Raw genomic sequence first — 22500 nt, 5'->3', positions numbered from 1 at the left:
GGTCTCCATACTGTATCTGTGAAAATAAATAATCATGTTATTTTAAAAGAGTTTAAAGATAAACATTCTTCTGTGAAATCTAAATTTATTATTAATCACAATGATATTATAATTTTTGTTTTTTGTATAGTATTTTCAAGCTCAGTGCAATGTGGCTGAAAGTTACCATTATCTCCTCAAATTCAGTGATGGGTGTGCCTTGAATCTCACAGAGGAAATAATCAGTCTCTTCATGTGTGTCTTTTTCTGTCATGATGCAGGGGTGCGGTTTTCCTTCATGAATACCCCACACTGAAAGCTCTTCTTTGGTCATCCCTAGTTTGTCTGCCTTTTTCTGGATGAAGAACAGAAACAAAAGCTGATATTTAAGCTTTCATCTCCTCATTTGTACACGTGTGCTGGACAGTCTGCATTACCTGTATGGTGATGCGGACATCGTACCCCGTCTTTGTGGAAGAGAAGGTTGTAAAGTCAGGGTCTGGATAGTAGGTTATTCCTGTGGAACAGGCTAAGCTCTTATTGGCTACTTTCAGGTACAAAGTGCTGGAAAAAGTCCCTCGAGTATTTCCAGCTGCAGGTGAGTGATAGGTGAGATTCTGAAGAGGCTGTGAAAAACATTCTGTGTTAAATTAAAGTGACATCATGACTGAGTAGCATAATACAACAGTAACAAAATATTTGTTACTAAAACACAAGTCATAAGTTAGGCCCACAACACCTAAGGGAGGCAGATCAGTTAGCTCCAGCATCCTAGAACCAACCCTCCTCATCCCAGCTCTCACTTCCCACCATAACCATGCAGCAAAATAGAGCAGAAAACAGAGAAAACAGAGAGAAACATACAAAGAGAGACGTTAGAAAGAAGACAGTGAAGGCAGAGACAGGGCGAGAAGCCTGTTTGGTTAACCCTGCCATGTTGGGGTGTACACACTATCTCCCCCTACTCCCCATTTCATAGGAGGAGAGAGGGGGAGAGAAGAGAGATAATAAAGAGAAGAGTGTATGGAGAGATGTTTGAAAGAAGACAGGGGAGTAGAAGCTTGTTACGGTTAAAGCTCAACCCCTCCAGATAAGGCTGTACCCTCTACCTCCCCCTACTCCCAGAAAACAGAAAGAGGACAGGAAAGGCAGAGTCACGGCAGGAAGCTGGTTTGGGCTGGAGCTCACTTCCACCATGTTGGGCTGTACGCTCTACCTACCCTACTTTCATGCAGGCCTTCAAGTGTCATTATTTCTCCTCACCTTTCAGAGATGTACAATCTTGGTTCTGATCATTTGTTGTTATACTTCAACACATCATGACACGATGTGATATGAGACAAAGGTAAAAAAGTTACAGTGAGATGTGTGTGTCCACAGACCCACCTCATAGTTGATGTTTCCTGAAAGTGTGACCTCCTGTGGGGCTCCGCTGTGTTGGATAATTTCCACAAACTCCAGGAGGGAACCCTGGATTGTGATCTTCCTTTGCCCACTACACGACACAGAGCAGAAATCAATCCAACAGGAGAGGACATGCATTTTTTTCTGAAATGCAATTGTGTGAAAACTTAAAGAAAAAATAACTTGTAACGTGGAAAAAAAATCTTTATTAGGTGAAATGGTGCTTGATGATGCAAAAAGAGTTTAAATACCTCTAGTAAGTTCTCTGTTAATATTATTGCAATGGTTGAAAAATCCATCTGTGATTCAAATTAAAAAATTCACTGGATGGGTGATTATATCGGGAATCAGATACCTTTCGCCCTCTGAATTGGCACTTCTCTCAGAAATCTTGAACACTACAATATGGATGAAAAATAACTCAGGAGAAATGAGCTCGTCTCAGAACATTAAGGTTGTGTAGCTGACAGAGAAATGGTTAGAAACACCTCCTAACATCAATAGGCTTCATCCTCAGGGGATCCTGAAAACCCACGAAAAATCTGAAATGGCGTTCTATTGTTTTTACAGTGCTATCTCAAACTGACTCTTAGCCACTATAGGTAAGGTCATCCATCCATCCATCCATCCATCCATCCATCCATCCATCCATCCATCCATCCATCCATCCATCCATCCATCCATCCATCCATCCATTCATCCATCCATCCATCCATCCATCCATCCATCCATCCATCCGTCCATTTTCTTCCTCTTATCCGGGGTCGGGTCGCTGAGATAGCAGTCCAAGCAAATTGACCCAGACATCCCTCTCCCCAACAACACTTTCAAGCTCCTCCTGGGTCTACCCCGGGGCCTTCTCTACGTTGGACGTGTCTGGAACACTTCTAAGGGAGTCGTCTGGGAGGCATCCTTATCAGATGCCCGAACCATCTCCGCTGACTCCTTTTCCACATTGTCTGCAAAAAGCAGAGATGAAATTCTGAGCCCCCCTGGACTGAAGACCCTCCTCCCCACGGCGACTTTGTGCCAAGCATGCAGACACAGCTCTCACTTTGGTCGTAGAGGGATCGGATAGCTCGCCGTAGCAGCCCCCAAACCCCATTCTCCTGCAGAACCCCCCACAAGAGCCCCCATGGAACACTATCGTAGGCCTTCTCCAAGTCCACAAAACACATGCAGACTGGTTGGGCAAACTCCCATGCCCCCTCCAGGAGTCTCGCAAGGGTAAAGAGCTGGTCCACTGTCCCACAGCCAGGAGGAAAACCACATTATTCCTCCTGTATTCAAGGTTCGACCTCTGGTCAGAGCCTCCTTTCTATCACCCTGGAGTAGACTTTTCCCGGGAGGCTGAGAAGTACTCTCTTTGTACTTTCAACCAAAAGGCAAGTAACCAAGCAATGTGTTTTATATCTAATAAGAGATATAAACTGACACACACACACACACACACACACACACACACACACACACACACACACACACACACACACACACACACACACACACACACACACACACGCACACAAGTTATAATGTTAATGGGCATCCAGTCAGTGAGCTAGTCAGTAGCACCTTGGCTTTAATATTAACACATGCACATGACACAACAGCTAGCTTCTCTCATTCCAATTCAAACAGAGGACGGTGGTTCTGTCTGATCACCTGTAACGTTTCCTAGCTAGAATAAAAGTCAGCTAACTCCTGTCTAACAACATAAACAGTGACCTACGATTAAATGCAGCAAAAAGAGGACTGGTAATGAGAATAATGTGTTGGTATTGAGTGGTAGAAGTTAAGAAATGTGCCACATTTCCTGGTTTAAGCCAGGTAATTACACCACTACTGCTTATCACACACTCATGTAGTCCTCTGTGATAGATAGAGCGCTCAGAGCCTGAGTTGGGGACAGGTGGGGGGGATGGGGTGGATCAAACCATTTTTGAGGCGGGGGGCTGCTGTATTTTTGTTGTTAAAATATTACATTTCAACCAAGTACTGTATCGTTTTTAAACTTTTCTAGCTTGCTAAAAAGGACATACTGTAAAAAAAAAAAAAAATCTCTCAAATTTTAGGGGTGCTGGGATTCCGAAAAATTTGCTAGAAATGCACAGTTGAAGTTAGTTGCTGCAGTTAAACAGGAAGTGGTATAATGGTGAAACATTTCAGTTCTGCGAAGTGGCTCTTACCCTCGATCTGTAACTGTTCCTTAGTTACTAACACTGTTTCCTAGAATAAGTCTCCTCTGGGGTTCATGACAGAGTGAAATTAAATGACTAAAAACCATGAAGTAAACGTTTGTGTTGTTCTGTTTAGAAAAGAGACAATCTTTCCCCCCTTGACTCAGGCTGCAGAGGTGAACACCAGAGTTCCTTTGTTTGTAAGTAAGTAAGTTATTAAGTAAGATTTATTTATAGAGCACCTCTCAAGAACAGAGGTCACAAGGTGCTTTGCAACAACAACAAAAGAAAAATTTTAAAGGCAAAACAGCGATTGCAAATAAATACAAAAACATGACATAAAAAAAGACAGATTAAAAAAAGGCAAGTCTAAACAGATAGGTCTTCAACTGCTTTTTAAACCTGCCAACAGAGTCCACAGTTCTCAGTTCCAGAGGGAGACTGTTTCAGAGTTTAGGACAAACAACCTGGAAAGCCCAGTCCCCTTTAATTTTTAACCTGGTACTAGGCGCAACCAATAAACCCTGATCAGAGGACCTCAGAGTCCTGCTGGAGTAATAAGGCTTCAGCAGCTCCCTAATGTACTGTAGACTGGAGCCTGACCATTGAGCGCTCTGTACACAACAACAACAATGTTAAACTGGATTCTACATTTAACTGGAATCCAGTTCAAAGATATGAGGATCGGAGTGACATGAGACCTTTTAGATCAGGGGTGTCAAATTTGGAATATTGGTCACTTTTATTGAAAAATTGCAGTTAATGTCCTCTCTGTAATTTTTTCACTTTGCAAAGTCATCCCGTGGGCCAGATTGGCACCTCTGGCTGGCTGGCCCGCGGGCCGTATGTTTAGATGATTTGGTCAACAGCTTAGCAGCAGCATTTTGGACCACTTGTAGGTGGTTCAAGGATGCATTGCTAAGACATGTAAAGAGAGAATTACAATAATCCAAGCAAGATGACACAAAAGCATGTATAATCATTTCTAGCTCAGCTGTGGACACAAAAGATCTGAGTTTGGAGTTATTTCTTAAGTGAGAAAAAGATGAACGAACCAAACTATTCACATGCTGGTCCAGGCTCATACCCTTGCCCATTTGGACCCCTAGATTGCGTAGGGCGGGTTTAACAGCAGAGGACAAAAACCCAAGGCTTCTCTTCACCTCAGGAACAACACGGTCAGGAGCTGAGATAAGAACTTCAGTCTTATCTGAACTCACCTGAAGGTAATTCTCTGCCATCCAACACTTTATACAGTCCACCCAATCAAGCAGGATCGACAACTTAAGAGACATTGTTGGGTTTAAAAGGCAAGTACAGCTGGATGTCGTCAGCAAAGAAGTGATAAGAGATGTCTTTAAAAGTTCTGATAGGATACCCCAAGGGGAGCAGATAAAGAGAAAACAACAGGGATCCCAGGACAGAACCTTGTGGGACACCACAGGACAGGTTTTCTACTGATGAGACATATTTTCCAGCATGAACTGAGGAAGTTCTTCGAGTAAGATATGAGGAAAACCAGTCTAAGACTGTCCAAGAGACACCCACCCACTGTCTAAGTCTCTGAATTAAAACACTATGCTCCACAGTGTCAAACGCTGCACTAAGGTCCAATAGGACCAGTACAGAACACTATCCTGCATCAGCCTGCATCAACAAATCATTAGTGACCCCAAGGAGAGCAGTTTCTGTAGAATGCTGCCTCCGGAAACCAGATGGAAATCTATCAGAAATGTCATGCTCATCGAGAGCAGATGTGAGCTGGTTAGCAACCTTTTTTTTAAGACCTTAGAGATAAAAGGTAACTTTGATATTGGCCTGTAGTTTTGGTGGAGAGAGGGCTCCAGATTAGATTTTTTTTAAGAGTGGTTGAACAGCTGCATGTTTGAAGTAGGTAGGGAAAAGACCAGACGTTAAGGAGTTATTTATTATAGAGAGCAAAGATGGGCCAATTGACTCTATAACCTTCTTAAGCAGTTTTGTGGGTATGATGTCAAGGGTACTTGAGGATGTTGTCATGCCACTTGCTATACTTGGGAGGTCTGTCAATGAGGGGAGAAATTCTCCAAAATTGGTGGCCGACTAGGACAGGGTAAAGGAGGGTAAAAGGAGGGAGTAATACAACCACAAATGTCCTGTATCTTCTTAATGAAGAAGCGGAGCAGATCATTGCACTCACTGACCGAGGAAGTCAGAAGAATCGGAGGTGTTGGAGCAACAATGCTGCTAATTGTGTCGGAAAGGACTTTGGGGTTATGTCAGATATCCAAAATAATTATAATATGCTAAATAATTAACTCTGGCCTCCTTAACCGTATTGTTTAAATCTGTTAACAACTCTTTCATAAACCCATAGTAGACTTGTAGACGAGTGGACTTCCATTTTCGCTCCATTTTACGACAGGTATGTTTCAGGGAACGAATACTGTCATTAATCCAAGGACAGGAAGTTTGTACAGGAGCTAGTCTGCACTTTACAGGAGCAATTGTATCCATGACAGAAAGACAGAAGACATTAAAAGATTGCACTTGACAATCAAAAACATAATTTGGCAGTCTAAAAGACCCATAGTTAAAAGCATCAGAAAACTCTGCTGCAGTGTTATGGTTTAAAATGTGAGAGTTTAACTCGCGACAACAACTTAAAACATCTACATTAAAAGAGAGGTCAAATAAAACACAGCTATGATCAGAGATAAAAAATGTCTTCATTAAATAAATGATCAATGCTCAGACCAAAAGTAAAGAGTAAAAGTAAAGTCCAGAGTGTGTCCTCTGATATGTGCGGGACCCCGCACTTGTTGTGTTGTTATTAATTAGTGGCCATTAGCAGAACAGACTTGATAGAAATGAAATATAATATTCATAAGTATGTTTAAACTAGTGTATGATCCCCTGAATAAAAAATGTTTGTTTTTTGTTAACTTAGAATGAGCCTTTTATAACAACATGAGGAGGAGGATGTAATAGTAAACTACACAATGTAGTATTTAATGAGTGGCTGCTCCAAATGAACTGAACAGTGAGCATTTCATGGTTAAATCAAGGTTATAATAATAATAATAATAATAATAATAATAATAATAATAATAATAATAATAATAATAATAATAACAGCTGAAAAAAGAAGAAGAGAAGACTGTCTGTTGTTGTTGTTGTTGTTGTTGTTGTTGTTGTTGTTGTTGTTGTTGTTGTTGTTGTTGTGCACACAGGACTTTGTATTGATAGATGTTTTTGATAGTAAAAACTTAAATGGAGGATCATACTTCTTGTCCTCGAAGGTCACTGTCACTTAACCAATGAAGGTTGAGCAAGGGAGCTCTTCAATCTGGAATCTGACATCCAGATATTGCTAAATATTCCCATTTCCACACACTGTACCTTTAAGATTGACTTGATTGCAGCATGTTTCGTGAGTCACTTTACATGAAATACTGAACGCTCTTTTTGCTCCAGCTCCAGTGAATGAAACTCTGTGTCAATAGTTTTCATAAAGCTAAGCTTCTCAACTTCTCAAAGAAGTCAAAATTAGAACTGTCTTTTCAGCCCCGCTGCTCACATGCTAAATCAAGATCTCTCATAACTTTCTCCAGAGATACTGTGATGTTTATAAAGTGAAGCAGTGGGTCTTACATTGTGGAAATGTACATTATAACACAATGTTAAGCATTTTTAGTTTGATGAAACAACTTCAGTATAATTGTAATGTTTCATCCTTGAAACAATCTGTACGTGTGCTTTGATATCACTCTCTTAAACAGTCATACCTGGCCCAGCTGCTGTTGGGTGAAATGCTGCTGCAGGATGGTGCTGAGCGGTAGGTGATTTTGGCACTGCCATGACAACTACCATCCGGGAGTAGAACGCACACTGTGACCACACCTTTATTTTCTGCACTGGAAATGTGGAACGTCAGATGTTTACCAGTGTTGTTCCAAACAGGAGACCTGAGCACACAGGGTGACACAGAGAGAGAAACTGCAGTAGTCAGTCACACTGAGATCAATCTCTATTTACAGATTCTACATTAAAATGTAGGATTAGCATGTTTTTGTGGTCTAAGTAGTATTGACCAATCACAAATCAGCAGGCTTTGATGTATGCAGAAAAACATTACATATGGAGAGCAAACACAACTGGAACGCAATCCTTCATGAAACCCTGCCTCCAATCTGCCTTAAACTGACATCAATGTTCATATCTTTTTAACACATATCTAAATCTAAGCGCAGCTAACAATCCACTCTAGGCCAAAAATTTCAACTTCGGCAAAAATATTTGTTTGATGCTGCAAAAATCAAATAACAGACAGATTTTCTGAACCTACTGGAATGAATCAGAAATGATTAATCTGACCTCCATTCAGAAAACAAGCATTTCTGTGGAGCACATTTATACCACACCAACAATATAGATTTTGGCTTTATTGAAGAGCAGTGCTGAAGAAGTCTTCACTTAATACTCATTAAAGGGTAGAGTTAAATATAACATTTCAAAATCAGTCCATCCTTAATATGTCTGGAATTTCGTTATACAAATGGATTGAATAGTCATCTTAATGTTGATATGATCTCAGTCAACCATAAAGTAACTCACTCTTGAGGTGTGCAGTCCATGGCTGCCTGGATCCTCACTCCGATTACAGAACTAAGGTTACTACCGAACAACACAGCGTGGTTCCTGCCGTAGAAAGACACAACACTGGGAGTGATGGAGGAGATCTCTGGTCTCTGACAGCAAAACAAAAACAAGAGATTAGATTATTATTATTATTATTATTATTATTATTATTATTATTATTATTATTATTATTATTATGTATTACCATCTGCTGATGATTGAAACTTTACTGAATTTGAATCTGACTCACAGAAAAGTTCATCCATGACTCCATCTTTTGGCAAACACTGTCCTGTAGGAGGAAATGACAGTGACAAGCTAACCGGGTTTCCACAACATCCATGGAAAAGGACTTTAGCTAACGTAGTTCTTAGACCTGAATCAAAAACAACTTTACTGTTGTCTTATATTGCATGTTAAGTATGTTTGTTTAACAAATAAAGACATATTAATCTGACATTTTTACTTCAAGAAATGTTGAAAAACAACAGCGAGGCACAGCTGTCCAAGCAGTGCAAAGTATACCGTTGCATCTTGTACCATAAGAAATCTATAATTAAAAAAAGCCAATGAATGTGGAACAGTTACACAAATGTGTAAACACAGCACGACAAAAACAACAAACAAAAGTCTGGACATAAACATAAAAACATGCATCCTTACATTCCCCACGCCTTCTTTTGCCCAAGAGCAGCCGTTTGCAGTCCAGCCACATCCAGCCATGATACACTTTCTACACCTGAAGACAAAGAGTGGTGTGTGTTTTTAGGTTACAGCACTAAAGCTACTTGTGAGGTGACAAGAACAGAATACATGGACTTCTTTGTTTTAGCTGGTGTCAGCTTAGATTGGTAGAAAAGGTGGTGAACCTACAGGACAGATGTTGGTGGTCCCCTGATGTTTGTGCAGTTTAGTAAGTTCAGCCTTTCTTCCACAGAAGTTGTTCCAAGTCTAATCTTAATGGTTACAGGCAGTCCTGATGAGTACAAATTAATACAGAAAATACAACAATTTTATTATTTTTAGAAATTCAACTTTTTAGGTCGTTTTTTTCCTGATGGGATTTTCATTATAATATCATAATTTGTCATAAGTCACTGACCTCTAGCAGGAAGTGTGCTGTCTTTAAGGATGGAGGTACAATGTGGGAACTTTGGCGGAAGCTGTTCCATTTCAAAACGTTCACTGGAACTTGGAGAGAACTGACAGGCGAAGTTAGAGGATGCGTCTTTGCCCACAGTCACATGCATCTGGATGTTGAGTGTGATCTGAAAAATGTCCAGATGTGAGACTATAATTTAATATCCGAACATCTCAACTCATGATAGATCCAAACACTTAAATGATCTGTACCTGCCCGGTCTGGTCCTGTGCAACTTTGTAGGAAACCATTTTGTTCTGCTGAGAATCATCAGGAATGGACAACCAGTCTGAATCTTGGCAGTCTTCTTCAAATGTACAGCTAGGAAGAGACATAAAAAGTGATCAACAAGTTTGCAATTGCATGAGGATGTTTGCAGCAGATGTTGTTTCTGACCTGTTTTTGGAGCCACACCAGACACAGTATGGATCCTGTGCAGACCAACAGTCCTGCAGGGTTTTGTATGTGCTGCACTTTGACACAGGAACACGATTCATCTAGAAAAAAGAAAGAACATTCTAGCAGCACCTTTAAATGCAGCCTACATATGAGACAGATGTGCTAAAAATAAAGCCAGAACAATCTGAGTGTTCACCACAACCTTTTTATGTGAAACATGTAAACAACACCTACCTGGTTTTGAAATGGCACATATACATGTTTCAGATCCACCTGATCCAGATGTAATTTTGAAAACACCTTGCGGTCATCACTGGTTTTGTAGAGCACTGTAGGACACTTGGTTTGGTAGTTCTTGTCCACAGAAAGCTGTAAAAAGAAAAGGTGTTAGTTTCGTTATGCTTGTCAGAGACCAAGCTCTGCTGCTAGATAGACTTGAAAAGTTATAGCAGCCACAATTCATAGTTGTATTTCTTAAGAGGTGCAGTTGCAGTTCCGTACATGTCTGTGGTTAAAACATCTGAAATATCTGAAATGAAACCATATGAGGTACAGTCTTTGCTGAACCATCATTATTCACTCATGCTCACACATACATGCTAACACACATGCTCATACAAACAATGAGAAATACACACACACACACACACACACACACACACGCACGCACGCACACACACACACACACACACACACACAAACACACGCACGCACACACACACACACACACACACAAACACACACACACACACATACACACACACACACATACACACACACACACACACACACACATACACACACACGCACACACATACACACACACGCACACACACAAACACACACACACACACACACCCACACACAAACACACAAACACACACACACACACACACACACACACACCACACACGCATTCACTTGCAGTTCCTTTTCATGGTGTGAAATACCCTGAAGTTGTTCCTTTTTCTGATATCAGACTCCTCACATGCATGTGGTTGATGTCAAAAAGAGTTAAATATGTATCTGCTCACACAGCCTCATTTTTGGTAACATTGGGGCTGCTGTTTATTGTAAATGAGACACACTTAGTCACCCATTTTCACTACCTCTTTTTATTTGTGATCAATAACTGAAGATAGCTCCTGCACATTTGCCTAACAGCTAATGATGCAATCATTTTTGTCTTTATTTCTGCTTTTCTTTTAGTACATTTTTCCGATACGTGTGTTGGAGATTTTGATTCATCCAACTCTCATAGATCTATAAAACTTATCTGCCCTCTACAGGTTTTGTGGATCTGCAGACAGGAAAATGTTGGAGCGATTCCTTTCCTGGATTACAAGCACTTTGCTTCCAGGACCTTTTTTCCTGAGGTACAGGGCAGCTTTAAAGAGAGTAAATGTTTATTTTGGTATCAAAAATCATCACTGCCAGATAAACAAATCAGCAACTGTATTATTTTTCAGAGTGAATCTTTGATGAAGATGTGCATCAGAGACATTGGACAGGTAAGATCTGAATCCAGCTGTTGTTGATGTCTGTACCACGAGGTGAAGCTTTCTGATTTCATTGTGCTCTGTACTGTAACAATGAAGACTTTCTGCTCTGTTCTAAGTCTGTAAGTGACATTTTTTTTATCTGACCTGCAAACAGGATGCAGTGAAAGTTCAGCTTGATGAGTCTTATAAGGGTTTGTCCAAGCTGATTCAGGACCAGCTCTTCCTCACATCCATGGTGCACGCTCTGGAGGAGCAGAAGAGCTTCACCATCAAAGACAAGTCAGTGTCTCCAAACTTTTTTTTCTCTTCATCTTAACTGCCCTCGATAATTCTATAATAATTGGTTTCAGTTTTCTGTTCTTGCCTGTGTTTGTCTCTTCTAGTATTAACCATTTTGTTTCTGTTACTGAGACCTCAACTATATCCTAAAGCCAAAGACAAAACTCAAAGTTAGTCTTTTTATAGTCTGATATGCCAAAGTAAGCTTGTCATTGGGGAAGCTGAAGACAGACTTTAAAAAAATGTATTATCAAACTAACCGACTTCTTTAAGTCAGTTCTTTTAGAATCTATTAAACTTCTTTTTGTTCTCTACTCTGTTCATCCTTTCACTTTTCATAATGCTTTTTTTTGTTGCTACTTTTGTCTCCTCATCTCTATCTTCTCTCTTCCAGGTGTGCGATGGCGTCACTACTCACTGTAGCGCTCCACAACAACTTGTCGTACCTGACGGAGGTGATGGAGACACTGCTAAAGGATCTGATGCAGCAGAACAGTAACACTCAGCCAAAACTCCTTCTGCGACGCACCGAGTCAATCGTGGAGAAACTACTGACCAACTGGATGTCCATTTGTCTGTACGGCTTCCTCAGGGTCAGTTGCTTTCTTTGAAACCAAAAATCCACTAGGTTAGCCATGCTAACAACTTCCAACAGCATTTGTCCACAGTTTTGATCAAGACCAAAATGTCTCAACAACTATTGGATTAATAGCTGTGGAGACATCCACTCAGGATGACTTTGAATAGCTTTAAACTACAGTGAGGAACTTTCATTCAAGTCTCTTTTAACTTTCAGTCTTGGTTTTGGTGCCCCCTGTGGTCATAAAGACCTTTCCTTTTGCTGATCTTCTCCTGAACATGCATGCTTTTAAGATAAGATAAGAAAAGATAAGATACTCCTTTATTCGTGCCACAACGGGGAAATTCATGGAGTTACAGCAGCAAACAAAAAGGTATACAGTACAAGAATTTAACAAGAATATATATATATATAAAACACACACACACACACAAACACACACACACAGAGAGAGAGAGAGAGAGAGAGAGAGAGAGAGAGAGAGAGAGAGAGAGAGAGAGAGAGAGAGAGAGAGAGAGAGAGAGAGAGACAGACTCTTTGTTTTGCTATTATATCAATAATAAAGCTGCAAATGGATGTTGTATTTTATTGCTGTAGGTTGTTTCAGGATTTCATGAGATTAGAAAAACAGGGAACCCAAAATCTACTTAACCCTGAGATAGAGTACAAAAACTAAGTACTATAAAATGTAAACACTAGAGTTACTACAGTTCAAATCCATGTATAATAGTGAGGGGTAATGTAGAGTTAGCCGTGTTTATGCCAAATGGAACCTTTTCAGGCTTGGACAAGACCCCTCCACATAGCGTTTATCCTCGGGGGTAACTTGCTGTTATTTAACTTCCTCCAATGTGTAGTGATGTTTTTACACTCACCTTAATGAGCTGTCCATCTCCTGTCCCAATGAAGAGAACTGTCCACTCCTTCCGTCTCACTGCCAGCACAGAGGTCATGAAGTCCTGCCTGAAGATCACCTTCTCTGGCCTCAGTGTCTTTGGCTGTGAAACACAACAAACTGATCATCACATTTGTTTAAACTCATCTCTACAGCAGCTAACTCTAAAGAGCACTACATAAACTGACTCATCATCTTTTAGAAAGGTTCATGGACTGTTTTGGTGAAGTCAAGCTTTAGTCAGCAGAAACTGTCCTTCCTGAATAAAATCGGTCACAGACAGACTTCACCTTATAATAAAGTTGATTTTTTTTACTAATGTAACCTTTTTCAGGAATACGCACACAGCTCTGTGAGGGAAATTTTCTACAGTGATAACTCGATGGAAATTCTTCTTTCCTCATCATCTTCCCAGCTCGTTAGAACTCTACTCATTTCTTTCACTCTTCAGTTATCAATACTGAAATTAATTGATAAATCCATTGACCAAGGATGGGATTGTCTCAACAGGTGAAGACCACAACACACGCTCACTTAGAAACATCATAATTTATTGACCCACCTCTGGTCTGTTGTTACACTCAACGCAGAAGTCTGGATCCGTATCTGTCCCTCCGCTGAGATCAGGGCTGATGTCAAACAGCACCAGCTCGGTGTTGGTTTGTCCTCCTTCCACACTGAACACGCCGATCCAAAGCATCGGTGGACCGCCCGGGATGACCGAGGAGGCGATCAGTCTGCAGCCTCTCCCTCCATCAGAGACACTGAGGGTCGTGCCCCGCAGAGACCCAAGAGTCTGAAGTTTTCCTCCTTTACCTTCAAGCCAAAGGAGACGCACTTTGTTGTTTTGGTCTCCTGAGGGCAGGTTGGAGAAAAGATAAATGATGGAATTTATCTGAAATCCATCCACAAACTCCACATCACCGGCACTTTGGATTCCAGGGACTTTTTTATTGGTATTAAAGGAAAAAATCTGTCCCATCTGTTTGTCATTCGTGTTATGCAGCTGTACTGCATGTGAAACAGGGGGGCAGCTGGCTTTTGAAGGTTTGTCTCTGTCTTGCTGCACGGCGGCCAGAATGTAAGTCTCTGTCCGGGCCCGAGTCTCCACATTCACCAGAAAGCTCACGGACGCGCTGCTGCGCCACAGAGACCCCACCTGGATATGTTCCTTGTACAGCAAGTTGGAAACGTTTTTCAAGTCAAGCAGTTCGCAGTAACCACACCCGCTATCAAACACTCCGCATGTTATCAGGTTTTCATCAGCAACAAGAGGCAACAATACGTTGACACTGAAAGTTGTGTTCCACGTATCCGTCTCAGACACCCGGTTAAACTGCGGGTTATTAGACAGTGGATCTATTAAGATTCCTCTCTGGGTCAGACTCCGGACCAGGGTCAGGTCATGGCTCAGCTGGTACAGCCTCCTCTCGGTAGCGATGTAAACCGTGTCATTGTCCACGGAGAAGTGCCGGATGTCTCCCTTAAAGTGGAACTCTCCCTCCTGCTCCAGGCACAGACCCGTTTCTCCCCAGAGAATGAACAGAACAGACAGCAGGACCACCATCGTGCAGCGGTGGTAACTCATCGCTCATACATTGATGATCCTCATGACACTCCGCTCTCCTACAGAGTGCCACTGGAGTTGTGCGTAAAAGCGCACTGCGCCTCTGCTGAGGGAGAAGTGCAGAAAGTGGAGGCGCGCCCAGCGAAACCGAAAACTTAACTGCCATTGGATGTTGTGATCATTGGGTTCATTATGTTTTCACTGTGCTCCATTTGTCCCACTTTTACCACATTTCAATTTCAAGTCTCTACAGATTTAGTTTAACCATATATTCCATGTATCCAGTGATTGAGTGACTTAAAGGGGATGGTTGCCTCCAGATTTCATTAGTGAAATCCACTGATATTGACCTGAAGGAGAACCATCACCCGAGGAGGAAGGATAAGAACATAAATGCTCGCATGCACGAGCTTCGTATGTAAATAGAGCAGTTCTGATTGGTCTGCATTGTAGCCAATCTGCATGTGGGGCCAAGAGTTTTGTCAACTGTCATGACATCTTGTGTAAGCTTTGGGAATTGTTCTCTATCAAGTATGATCACCCTAGAGAAGCAGTGAGCAGTGCACTGTATCATCTCTCTGCAAACACACCCATGTAGTTTATTCCTCCATCTCAAACATTCACAGTAGTATAGTCCTGACAGGAGACAGTTTCTAAACAGTTTTAGAGCGTGCCTCTGAGTTTCCGTGTGTTAATAAATGGATGGTCAAAGCAGATTACAACAACCACTACAACAACCTACTAAAGAATAATTATTCACTCACTGGTTCTCCACATTCAGCATTCATATTCAAGCACCGAATTACATGTAATATATCACAATCAAAGATTCAGCCCATCATTATTACAGATCATTCCCTTTGCACTGCCCCACTTTAACAGGGGTTCAGCCCGCAACCCCCCAAATATCGGTGCCAAAAACTTGCGTCCCCCAATGTCCCTCGAAGTGATAAATGTTGTTTCAGACTTCATTCAGATGGTCTGCAGAAAATTAACAAACATGCACATGTGGCTGGGTTTCTTGTGCTGATATGAATTAAAATAAAATAATAAATAAATAAAATAAACTGGACAAAATCAGCTCTCTTACCACTCAACCAATGTACACCACTGAGCTCATTACCATCATATATCCCCATTGTTAAACAAGTTTTGGGCATATATAAAAAAATTTAATCTGACCTTGTTGTAAAAATGGATATCTTCCCTCGGAATAACTTCTTTTCATATATGCTACCCCTTCCTCCCCCAACAAATTACTGTAATAAAATTCATTCATTAATTTCTAAATTCATATGGGCTGGTAAACATCCGCGGGTCAAGATGTCCACAATGCAAAGGGACAAATCTAAAGGTGGTTTCTGGTTTTCTGGGTGGGCCTATGGTTTTTTACCAGCGCAAGAGAGGCAGCAGGAGCCTGATTTTCTTTGTTCCTTTTGTTTGCTTGCTTGCCATCAAAATAAACCATTGGAAACCGCTGAGCTTTTGCATGGACATTGGACTTTTTTGCCTGCGTGCATCACATCCCCACGGTGCATCAGTGGCCCTTTGATTAAGTTTAGTTCAAGTCTGAGTTTGATACTTTAATTATTCTTTGAGTTTTTTATGAAAAATGGCCACTACAATTCCTTTTGCACTGCCCCACTTTAACAGGGGATCAGCCTGCGACCCCCCAAATAGGTGCCAAAAACTTGCGTCCCCCAATGTTGCTCGAAGTGATAAATGTTGTTTCATACTTCATTCAGATGGTCTGCAGAAAATTAACATACATGGACATGTGGCTGGGTTTCCTGTGCTGATATGAATGAACATGTTGCTACTGATGCTTTTCTTAATCAACTGTTAAATAACCCTAACTCCAACCTGAGGAGTCATCTGGTAACAAAGAAAGGTAGAACACTAAAGAAACTATTTGCAAGGTATTTGCACATTTAAATACCATTTTTATTGATATTTTTACAATAAATTTACTTTAAAAAGAAAACATTCTGAAAGACATCTCGTGACCCCCAGGCAGGCATGGACAGGCCAATTTGTTTCATTCTAAACAAATTCTCCTCAAATGTTGACCCTTGAACTGAAATACTTTGAAATAATTTTTTTAATTGTAGGTCTACTTGTATCACCATTTGTAACAGTTTGTGAAACTCTTCATTGGCCCCTTTTGAATTAAAAACAGACTAAGCTTGGAGCAAATAGTATTTTTCAAACACTTGTTGTGTGTTGTGGTAGATTTATAGGTGCAGCTGTAAGGCTAATGCCTTGACACATTTGATTAGAAGAATTTGTATGTCCCTCCTTTGTGTTTCAGTTGTTAAAAAAACAAAACATATATTGGCTAATTAATGATAGGAACAATAAGCATGTTAGTTGAAATCCTTAAAGTCAACCATGGTGGGGTATTTTCGACATATCAAAGTATATCAGATGGATTTAACCAGTTAAAATCTGCACTGTAAAGACTGGGATTGGGGTTCATTAATATTTACTAAATAAATCTTAATAATCTATACATAAAAAAAAGACTATGTGCAGTTTGGAATCGCATTGAGCTGAATTCAACACATTTTAATCATTAATTAATTACATTTCACTCAGTTTTCTCCAAGTAAAATCAGCTATGAATCCCTGAGTAGAATTTAATTATATTTTATCAGGAAAGTCAAAAATGCATAAAATTGATAAATTTTACTCATTGGGAGGTATCTGGTTTTATTCACCTTATGCACTTCCACCCGAGTCATTTTGCGCCACATGGATAATTGGACATACGCCCTTATTTACCTCCAGCGTCCGCACACTGCCAACTTCCCTAAGGTAAGACTTCTTTAATTATTTTTAGTCAAAGAACAATTTATAACCAAGTTGCATTGTTTTGCGTTACTGCAAGTTACCAAACATGCCAACTTTACAGAGCTGTAAATCAAAATTATGCTATAATTGGCCCAGTCTGTCGTCTTTGATTCAACTTAAAACATGGCAAGGACCCAAAAAAGTCAATGTTTAAATTTACAGCATTTTCATTTAATCGAGTCTTTTATTATGTTTGTGCACGCTCTTGCTGGTGTTGTGCTAATGTAACCCCAAGTTCACAGAGTCTGTAACATTTACTCTGTGACAAAGGACCCTCTCTTTTGGCTGTAAAGTCTAAAATATGCAATGTTCTTGCTATTACAGGATGCTGATGAAGACCATGTGTTGCAGGACCTTGATGGATGGATGGATGAATTTAAACAACAATGTGCTTAAATATGAGTTGGTCTAATTTATTTTATTTAATGAATCCAAATCATTTTTATCCAGATATTCGGTAAACATAAATCAATTTCAGCCAGATAATTAGTAAATCTAACTCATCATTTGGCATGCAATTACTAAATCCAACATATTTAAACTGTTTAGGTGTATTACCATGTACTTATTTTTTTTTGTTTAACTTTGGTTAATTGCTTTCAAATTTGTAGTAATTAAAATCTACTCAATTATAATACGTGTCACTTTGTTGCAATCATTTTTTAAGTAACCACTGCTCACATTTTTGTGTGCGCACTTCATCACTGTACACGGACTCTGTGGTTGGATAGAATTCACAAACTTTGAATGAAAATTTGCTGAAAGTAGGGAAAATGTAGCAAAGTGAACAGATCACTGATACTAACATCACAGAAATTTCATTTTGTTTCCGTCTCCACTGGGTGCCCGCCCTCCATTCTGTGCGCTTCTCTTTTCAGTGGAGGCGCAGTGCGCTTTTACGCACAACTCAGTTGCCACTCTGTAGGAGAGCGGAGTGTCATGAGGTCATGAGGGCCATCCTTGTACGAGCGATACGTTCCGAACGATGTATGAAGATTATCATGCTGATTGTTCTGTTGTTGGTTCTCTTGGGAGAAGCGGGTCTGTGCCTGGAGCAGGAGGGAGAGTTCCACTTTAAGAGAGACATCCGACACTTCTCCGTGGCTAATAACACGGTTTACATCGCTACAGAGAGGAGGCTGTACCAGCTGAGCCATGACCTGACCCTGGTCCAGAGTCTGACCCAGAGAGGAATCTTAATAGATCCACTGTCTAATAACCCGCAGTTTAACCGGGTTTCTGAGACGGATACGGGGAACACAACTTTCAGTGTCAACGTATTGTTGCCTCTTGTTGCTGATGAAAACCTGATAACATGCGGAGTGTTTGATAGCGGGTGTGGTTACTGCGAACTGCTGGACTTGAAAAACGTTTCCAACGTGCTGTACAAGGAACACATCCAGGTGGGGTCTCTGTGGCGCAGCAGCGCGTCCGTGAGCTTTCTGGTGAATGTGGAGACTCGGACCCGGACAGAGACTTACATTCTGGCCGCCGTGCAGCAATACAGAGTCAAACCTTCAAAAGCCAGCTGCCCCCCTGTTTCACATGCAGTACAGCTTCTTAACACGAATGACAAACAGACGGGAGAGATATTTTCCTTTAATACCAATGAAAAAGTCCCTGGGATCCAACGTGAAGACGATGTGGAGTTTGTGGATGGATTCAGATAAATTCCATCATTTATCTTTTCTCCAACCTGCCCTCAGGAGACCAAAACAACAAAGTGCGTCTCCTTTGGCTTGAAGGTAAAGGAGGCAAACCTCAGACTCTGAAGTCTCTGCGGGGCGCGACCCTCAGTGTCTCTAATGGAGGGAGAGGCTGCAGACTGATCGCCTCCTCGGTCATCCCGGGCGGTCCACCGATGCTTTGGATCGGCGTGTTTAGTGTGGAAGGAGGACAAACCAACACCGAGCTGGTGCTGTTTGACATCAGCCCTGATCTCAGCGGAGGGACCGATACGGATCCAGACTTCTGCGTTGAGTGTAGCAAAAGAGACAGACCAGAGGTGGGTCATTAAATTATGATGTTTCTCAGTGAGCGTGTGTTGTAGTCTTCACCTGTTGAGACAGTCCCATCTTTGGTCAATTGATGCACAAGGAAAGAAGAATTTCCACCAGACTGTAAGAAAAAATAAGTTAGTTCAACTTAAAATAATTTGTAACCTGGCTGCAAATTAAGTTCAGCAAGCCAAGACATTTAAGTTGTTTCCACTTTTGTCTTAGTTCCTTAAACTTAGTTTTATTAGTTGGGGTGACAAAGACAGTGCTGATAAATTAGTTCTATCAACATCATACTTTTTTAAAGTTTAATCAACAAGCCTTTTTAGTGAGACCAACATGCAATTCTAAGTTTTAAAAACCTAAATCTTAGTGGATACAACATGAAAAAACAAATTAGATCAACAAGTTTCTAAGGGTATATTGAATTGTAAAAACATTTAAATGTAACTTGCCTGAACTAAGCATCTTGTTGGATCAATTTATAATTAATAGTTCTGCAAACATGTCTGAAATGTTAACTCAACAAAATGTTTTGTTGAACCAACTTATCTTTTTAACCCTGTAAGACCCAGATATAGAAATACTTGAGAAAAAAAATGTTTCACCGCTCATATGTTGTTGAAGGGGGACTCTGATACAGAAATTAAAGGGTTTTCAAAATTTTGATGTTTTAGTAAGTTTTTAGGGATATGTTGTAATATTGCAACGTTGGGCCTAGTTGGGAGCAGAATTTCTGTATTTATACTCACCTTGTTCGGACAAATGTACTAAACAACTTAGGTTTCCTTTGCAGTGTTGAGTGCTAATGTTGCTTCATAACAGCTTATGTCATGGATAATAATCATAAAACAATCATATTTTTTTTATGAAGTCATTTAATAATTTAAAAAAAACGAAGACAATACTGTATTTACAAAATTTACAAAATCCCTTCTGAGCATTCATAGTCCAAGTGTCCCAGTGTTCAGCTTTGTTCATTTGCAGCATAAGTCCCAGAAACAGTTCTTTTCCACTGAAAGCAAAGACGAACATCACACTTGCTGCGTAGGGTGTGGGTATTTCTATTCTACATAATCGGACACAAACTTCTTGAAGTACTCTAGTGGTGTATTGAGAGAAATTACATTATTGGTGATGTCTGGACCAGAGAAATCAGTATTGGGACTAATGAAATCCTTTTTCAGCCAATAATACTGGTCGCGGGGCATTTTGTGTTTGGTAGTTTGGGGCTGAGTGTTCATATAATCATCAGCTGGGCAGTCAGTGGGCTGCAGATTTTCTTTGTCCACTTTGCATTTTCATCTGCCTCTTGCACTGGTATCAGTGTCTGAATCCATCTCAAAACCATTGTCTCCATTTGTGATGGCATCAATCCCATCCTGCACACTGTAAAGAACATATCTCTTTGCTGGTGGCATTCTGAAATGGAAAAAGTAAAACAAACAAATTAATAATAAATATGTACGTAAGCAAGTAAGACAGATGAGCATATATTCTCCAGGCTAAATAGTTTCAATTCAAATGTATCCTAATCTGACTTTCACATTTCACCAAATTTACACAATAGTGTTTGGATGGCCTATTAGGCTCTCTACTTATCATACTAAAAGGGAACACTTCACATCCCCACATTCCAGAACATTCTCACCTCTCCCTGAACAATACAACAAGCAACCCCCCAAAACATTCAGAACCTGTTTCTGCCTACTCTAATGCAACAAGAAGCTATTTGATCAGAAAAACAAACCCCAGGATCAGTTAAATTATATACTTCAACTGTTAATTATTTTAAACTGATGAGACACAGATGCAGTTTCAAATACTGCTACATATAGAATTTCATATACGGCAACCAAAAATAATTTAATCAATTATTGTCTAAACTCAACATTTTAACAGAAATCACATTAATAGTTTGTATTAATAGTAATCATCATGTAAATTATATTTCTAAAGCATATCTGTTCATATGTGACCATGTGAGAAGTACAGTGTCCCCATGGAATGTGTCAGGTGTAACTGCTATTTTGACTACCACGTTGACCCAGGGTTGTAGAATTACAACATAGACATAACATGCTCAAAATCACATTTGATGAATGAATTCCACAATAACTAAATATAATCATGTTATAGACATTGTAATCATCATCAACAAAAATATTTGAGACATTTTACTCACTTGAATCATGGAAAATCCAGTCCAATAAAATAAGGAGATGAGTCTGAAGAAAGTCTGCAGGTTGTGTGAGTTCATGGCTCGCTTGCCGGACCTATGAACACATTGACCACCCAATGGCAATGCAGGGTGAAACAATAGGACCCATTGACTATGTAAATGTGATCTTTAAAAAAAAAACTTTGTTGATTTTTTTTTAAAGAATATCTTAAACTGATGTTTTAATATTATAACTGTGGGTCTTACAGGGTTAAGGCAGCCAGGTCACTTTGTTCCTGACTTGTTCATCTTACTTGTAACATTACATTCATTAAAAAATCAAGTACTTGTCATTTCTTAAAACAACCTAAGCCTCAATTTTCAAAAAATACTACATTAAAAATGATTTCTCAACATGGGACAACATTCAAAATACTTTATTAAATGTCAAAATTAACAATATCTTTTTTGTATTAATTGGACTTGGCATCAGAAGCTATCATGAAGAATGGATTAATATGGCAACTGCCATATGTTCAATAATTATCTCGAAGTAAACACATAGCTTACAACACTGTAAGCAGAATAACAGAAGACTGATCTCACTATATAGGAACTATGTAGGTATAAAAACAGAAACTAAGCAGTAAAAAAGTCTACAAATATCACACATTGAACATTTCTCTTTTGGTAAACACTTAGCTTCTGCACTGCATGCAGAAAAGTATTCAAACATTGATCCAAATCGAGTGTCTCTTGCAGCACATGGCATTGTAAAGGGGTTTCCTGTGCATTTGTGCAGGGACCATACTTACATCTAGCTGTATCAACAGGGAGCTCTATGTTACCTGAACTACTCTGGTTGGACTGATTAGTTGGACACTGTTTTACTTGATATTTCAAGTAAAACTGACATTTAAGTTGAACTGACTTAAGAAAGTGA

At 40.0% G+C, this 22500-nt stretch overlaps 3 protein-coding genes across 3 annotated transcripts in view; 2 read left to right on the top strand and 1 right to left on the bottom strand.

Moving 5' to 3' along the window:
- The window catches only part of LOC117805110, a 10835-nt gene extending 1024 nt beyond the window's left edge, over positions 1-9811 (bottom strand). The window contains exons 1-12 of the mRNA XM_034673716.1: positions 9721-9811; positions 9537-9645; positions 9286-9451; positions 9057-9159; positions 8847-8922; positions 8434-8475; positions 8160-8293; positions 7331-7510; positions 1366-1474; positions 417-605; positions 167-334; positions 1-16 (exon numbers count right to left, since the gene is read on the bottom strand). The exon at positions 1-16 is cut by the window's left edge and continues 81 nt beyond it. Of these exons, the coding sequence (XP_034529607.1) occupies positions 1-16; positions 167-334; positions 417-605; positions 1366-1474; positions 7331-7510; positions 8160-8293; positions 8434-8475; positions 8847-8922; positions 9057-9159; positions 9286-9451; positions 9537-9575 (1222 nt within the window). The 5' untranslated portion in view covers positions 9576-9645; positions 9721-9811. The remainder of the gene's footprint in view (positions 17-166; positions 335-416; positions 606-1365; positions 1475-7330; positions 7511-8159; positions 8294-8433; positions 8476-8846; positions 8923-9056; positions 9160-9285; positions 9452-9536; positions 9646-9720) is intronic.
- A 1227-nt stretch (positions 9812-11038) lies between these two features.
- LOC117805450 (plexin-C1-like) lies at positions 11039-12115 on the top strand. Its single transcript, XM_034674181.1, has 4 exons — positions 11039-11099; positions 11193-11234; positions 11380-11504; positions 11899-12115. The coding sequence occupies exons 2-4, from the start codon at positions 11205-11207 to the stop codon at positions 12113-12115; spliced, it is 372 nt and encodes a 123-aa protein (XP_034530072.1). The 5' UTR covers positions 11039-11099; positions 11193-11204.
- A 5185-nt stretch (positions 12116-17300) lies between these two features.
- LOC117805449 overlaps positions 17301-22500 on the top strand; it is a 16669-nt gene continuing 11469 nt past the window's right edge. Inside the window, exons 1-3 of the mRNA XM_034674180.1 lie at positions 17301-17363; positions 18278-18949; positions 19066-19404. Of these exons, the coding sequence (XP_034530071.1) occupies positions 17301-17363; positions 18278-18949; positions 19066-19404 (1074 nt within the window). The remainder of the gene's footprint in view (positions 17364-18277; positions 18950-19065; positions 19405-22500) is intronic.

This window comes from Notolabrus celidotus, chromosome 21 (genome assembly GCF_009762535.1).
Source record: "Notolabrus celidotus isolate fNotCel1 chromosome 21, fNotCel1.pri, whole genome shotgun sequence".
Classification (NCBI taxonomy): domain Eukaryota; kingdom Metazoa; phylum Chordata; class Actinopteri; order Labriformes; family Labridae; genus Notolabrus; species Notolabrus celidotus.
The sequence above is the reverse complement of the archived record's forward strand: the minus strand, read 5'-3'. Positions and strand labels throughout refer to the sequence as shown.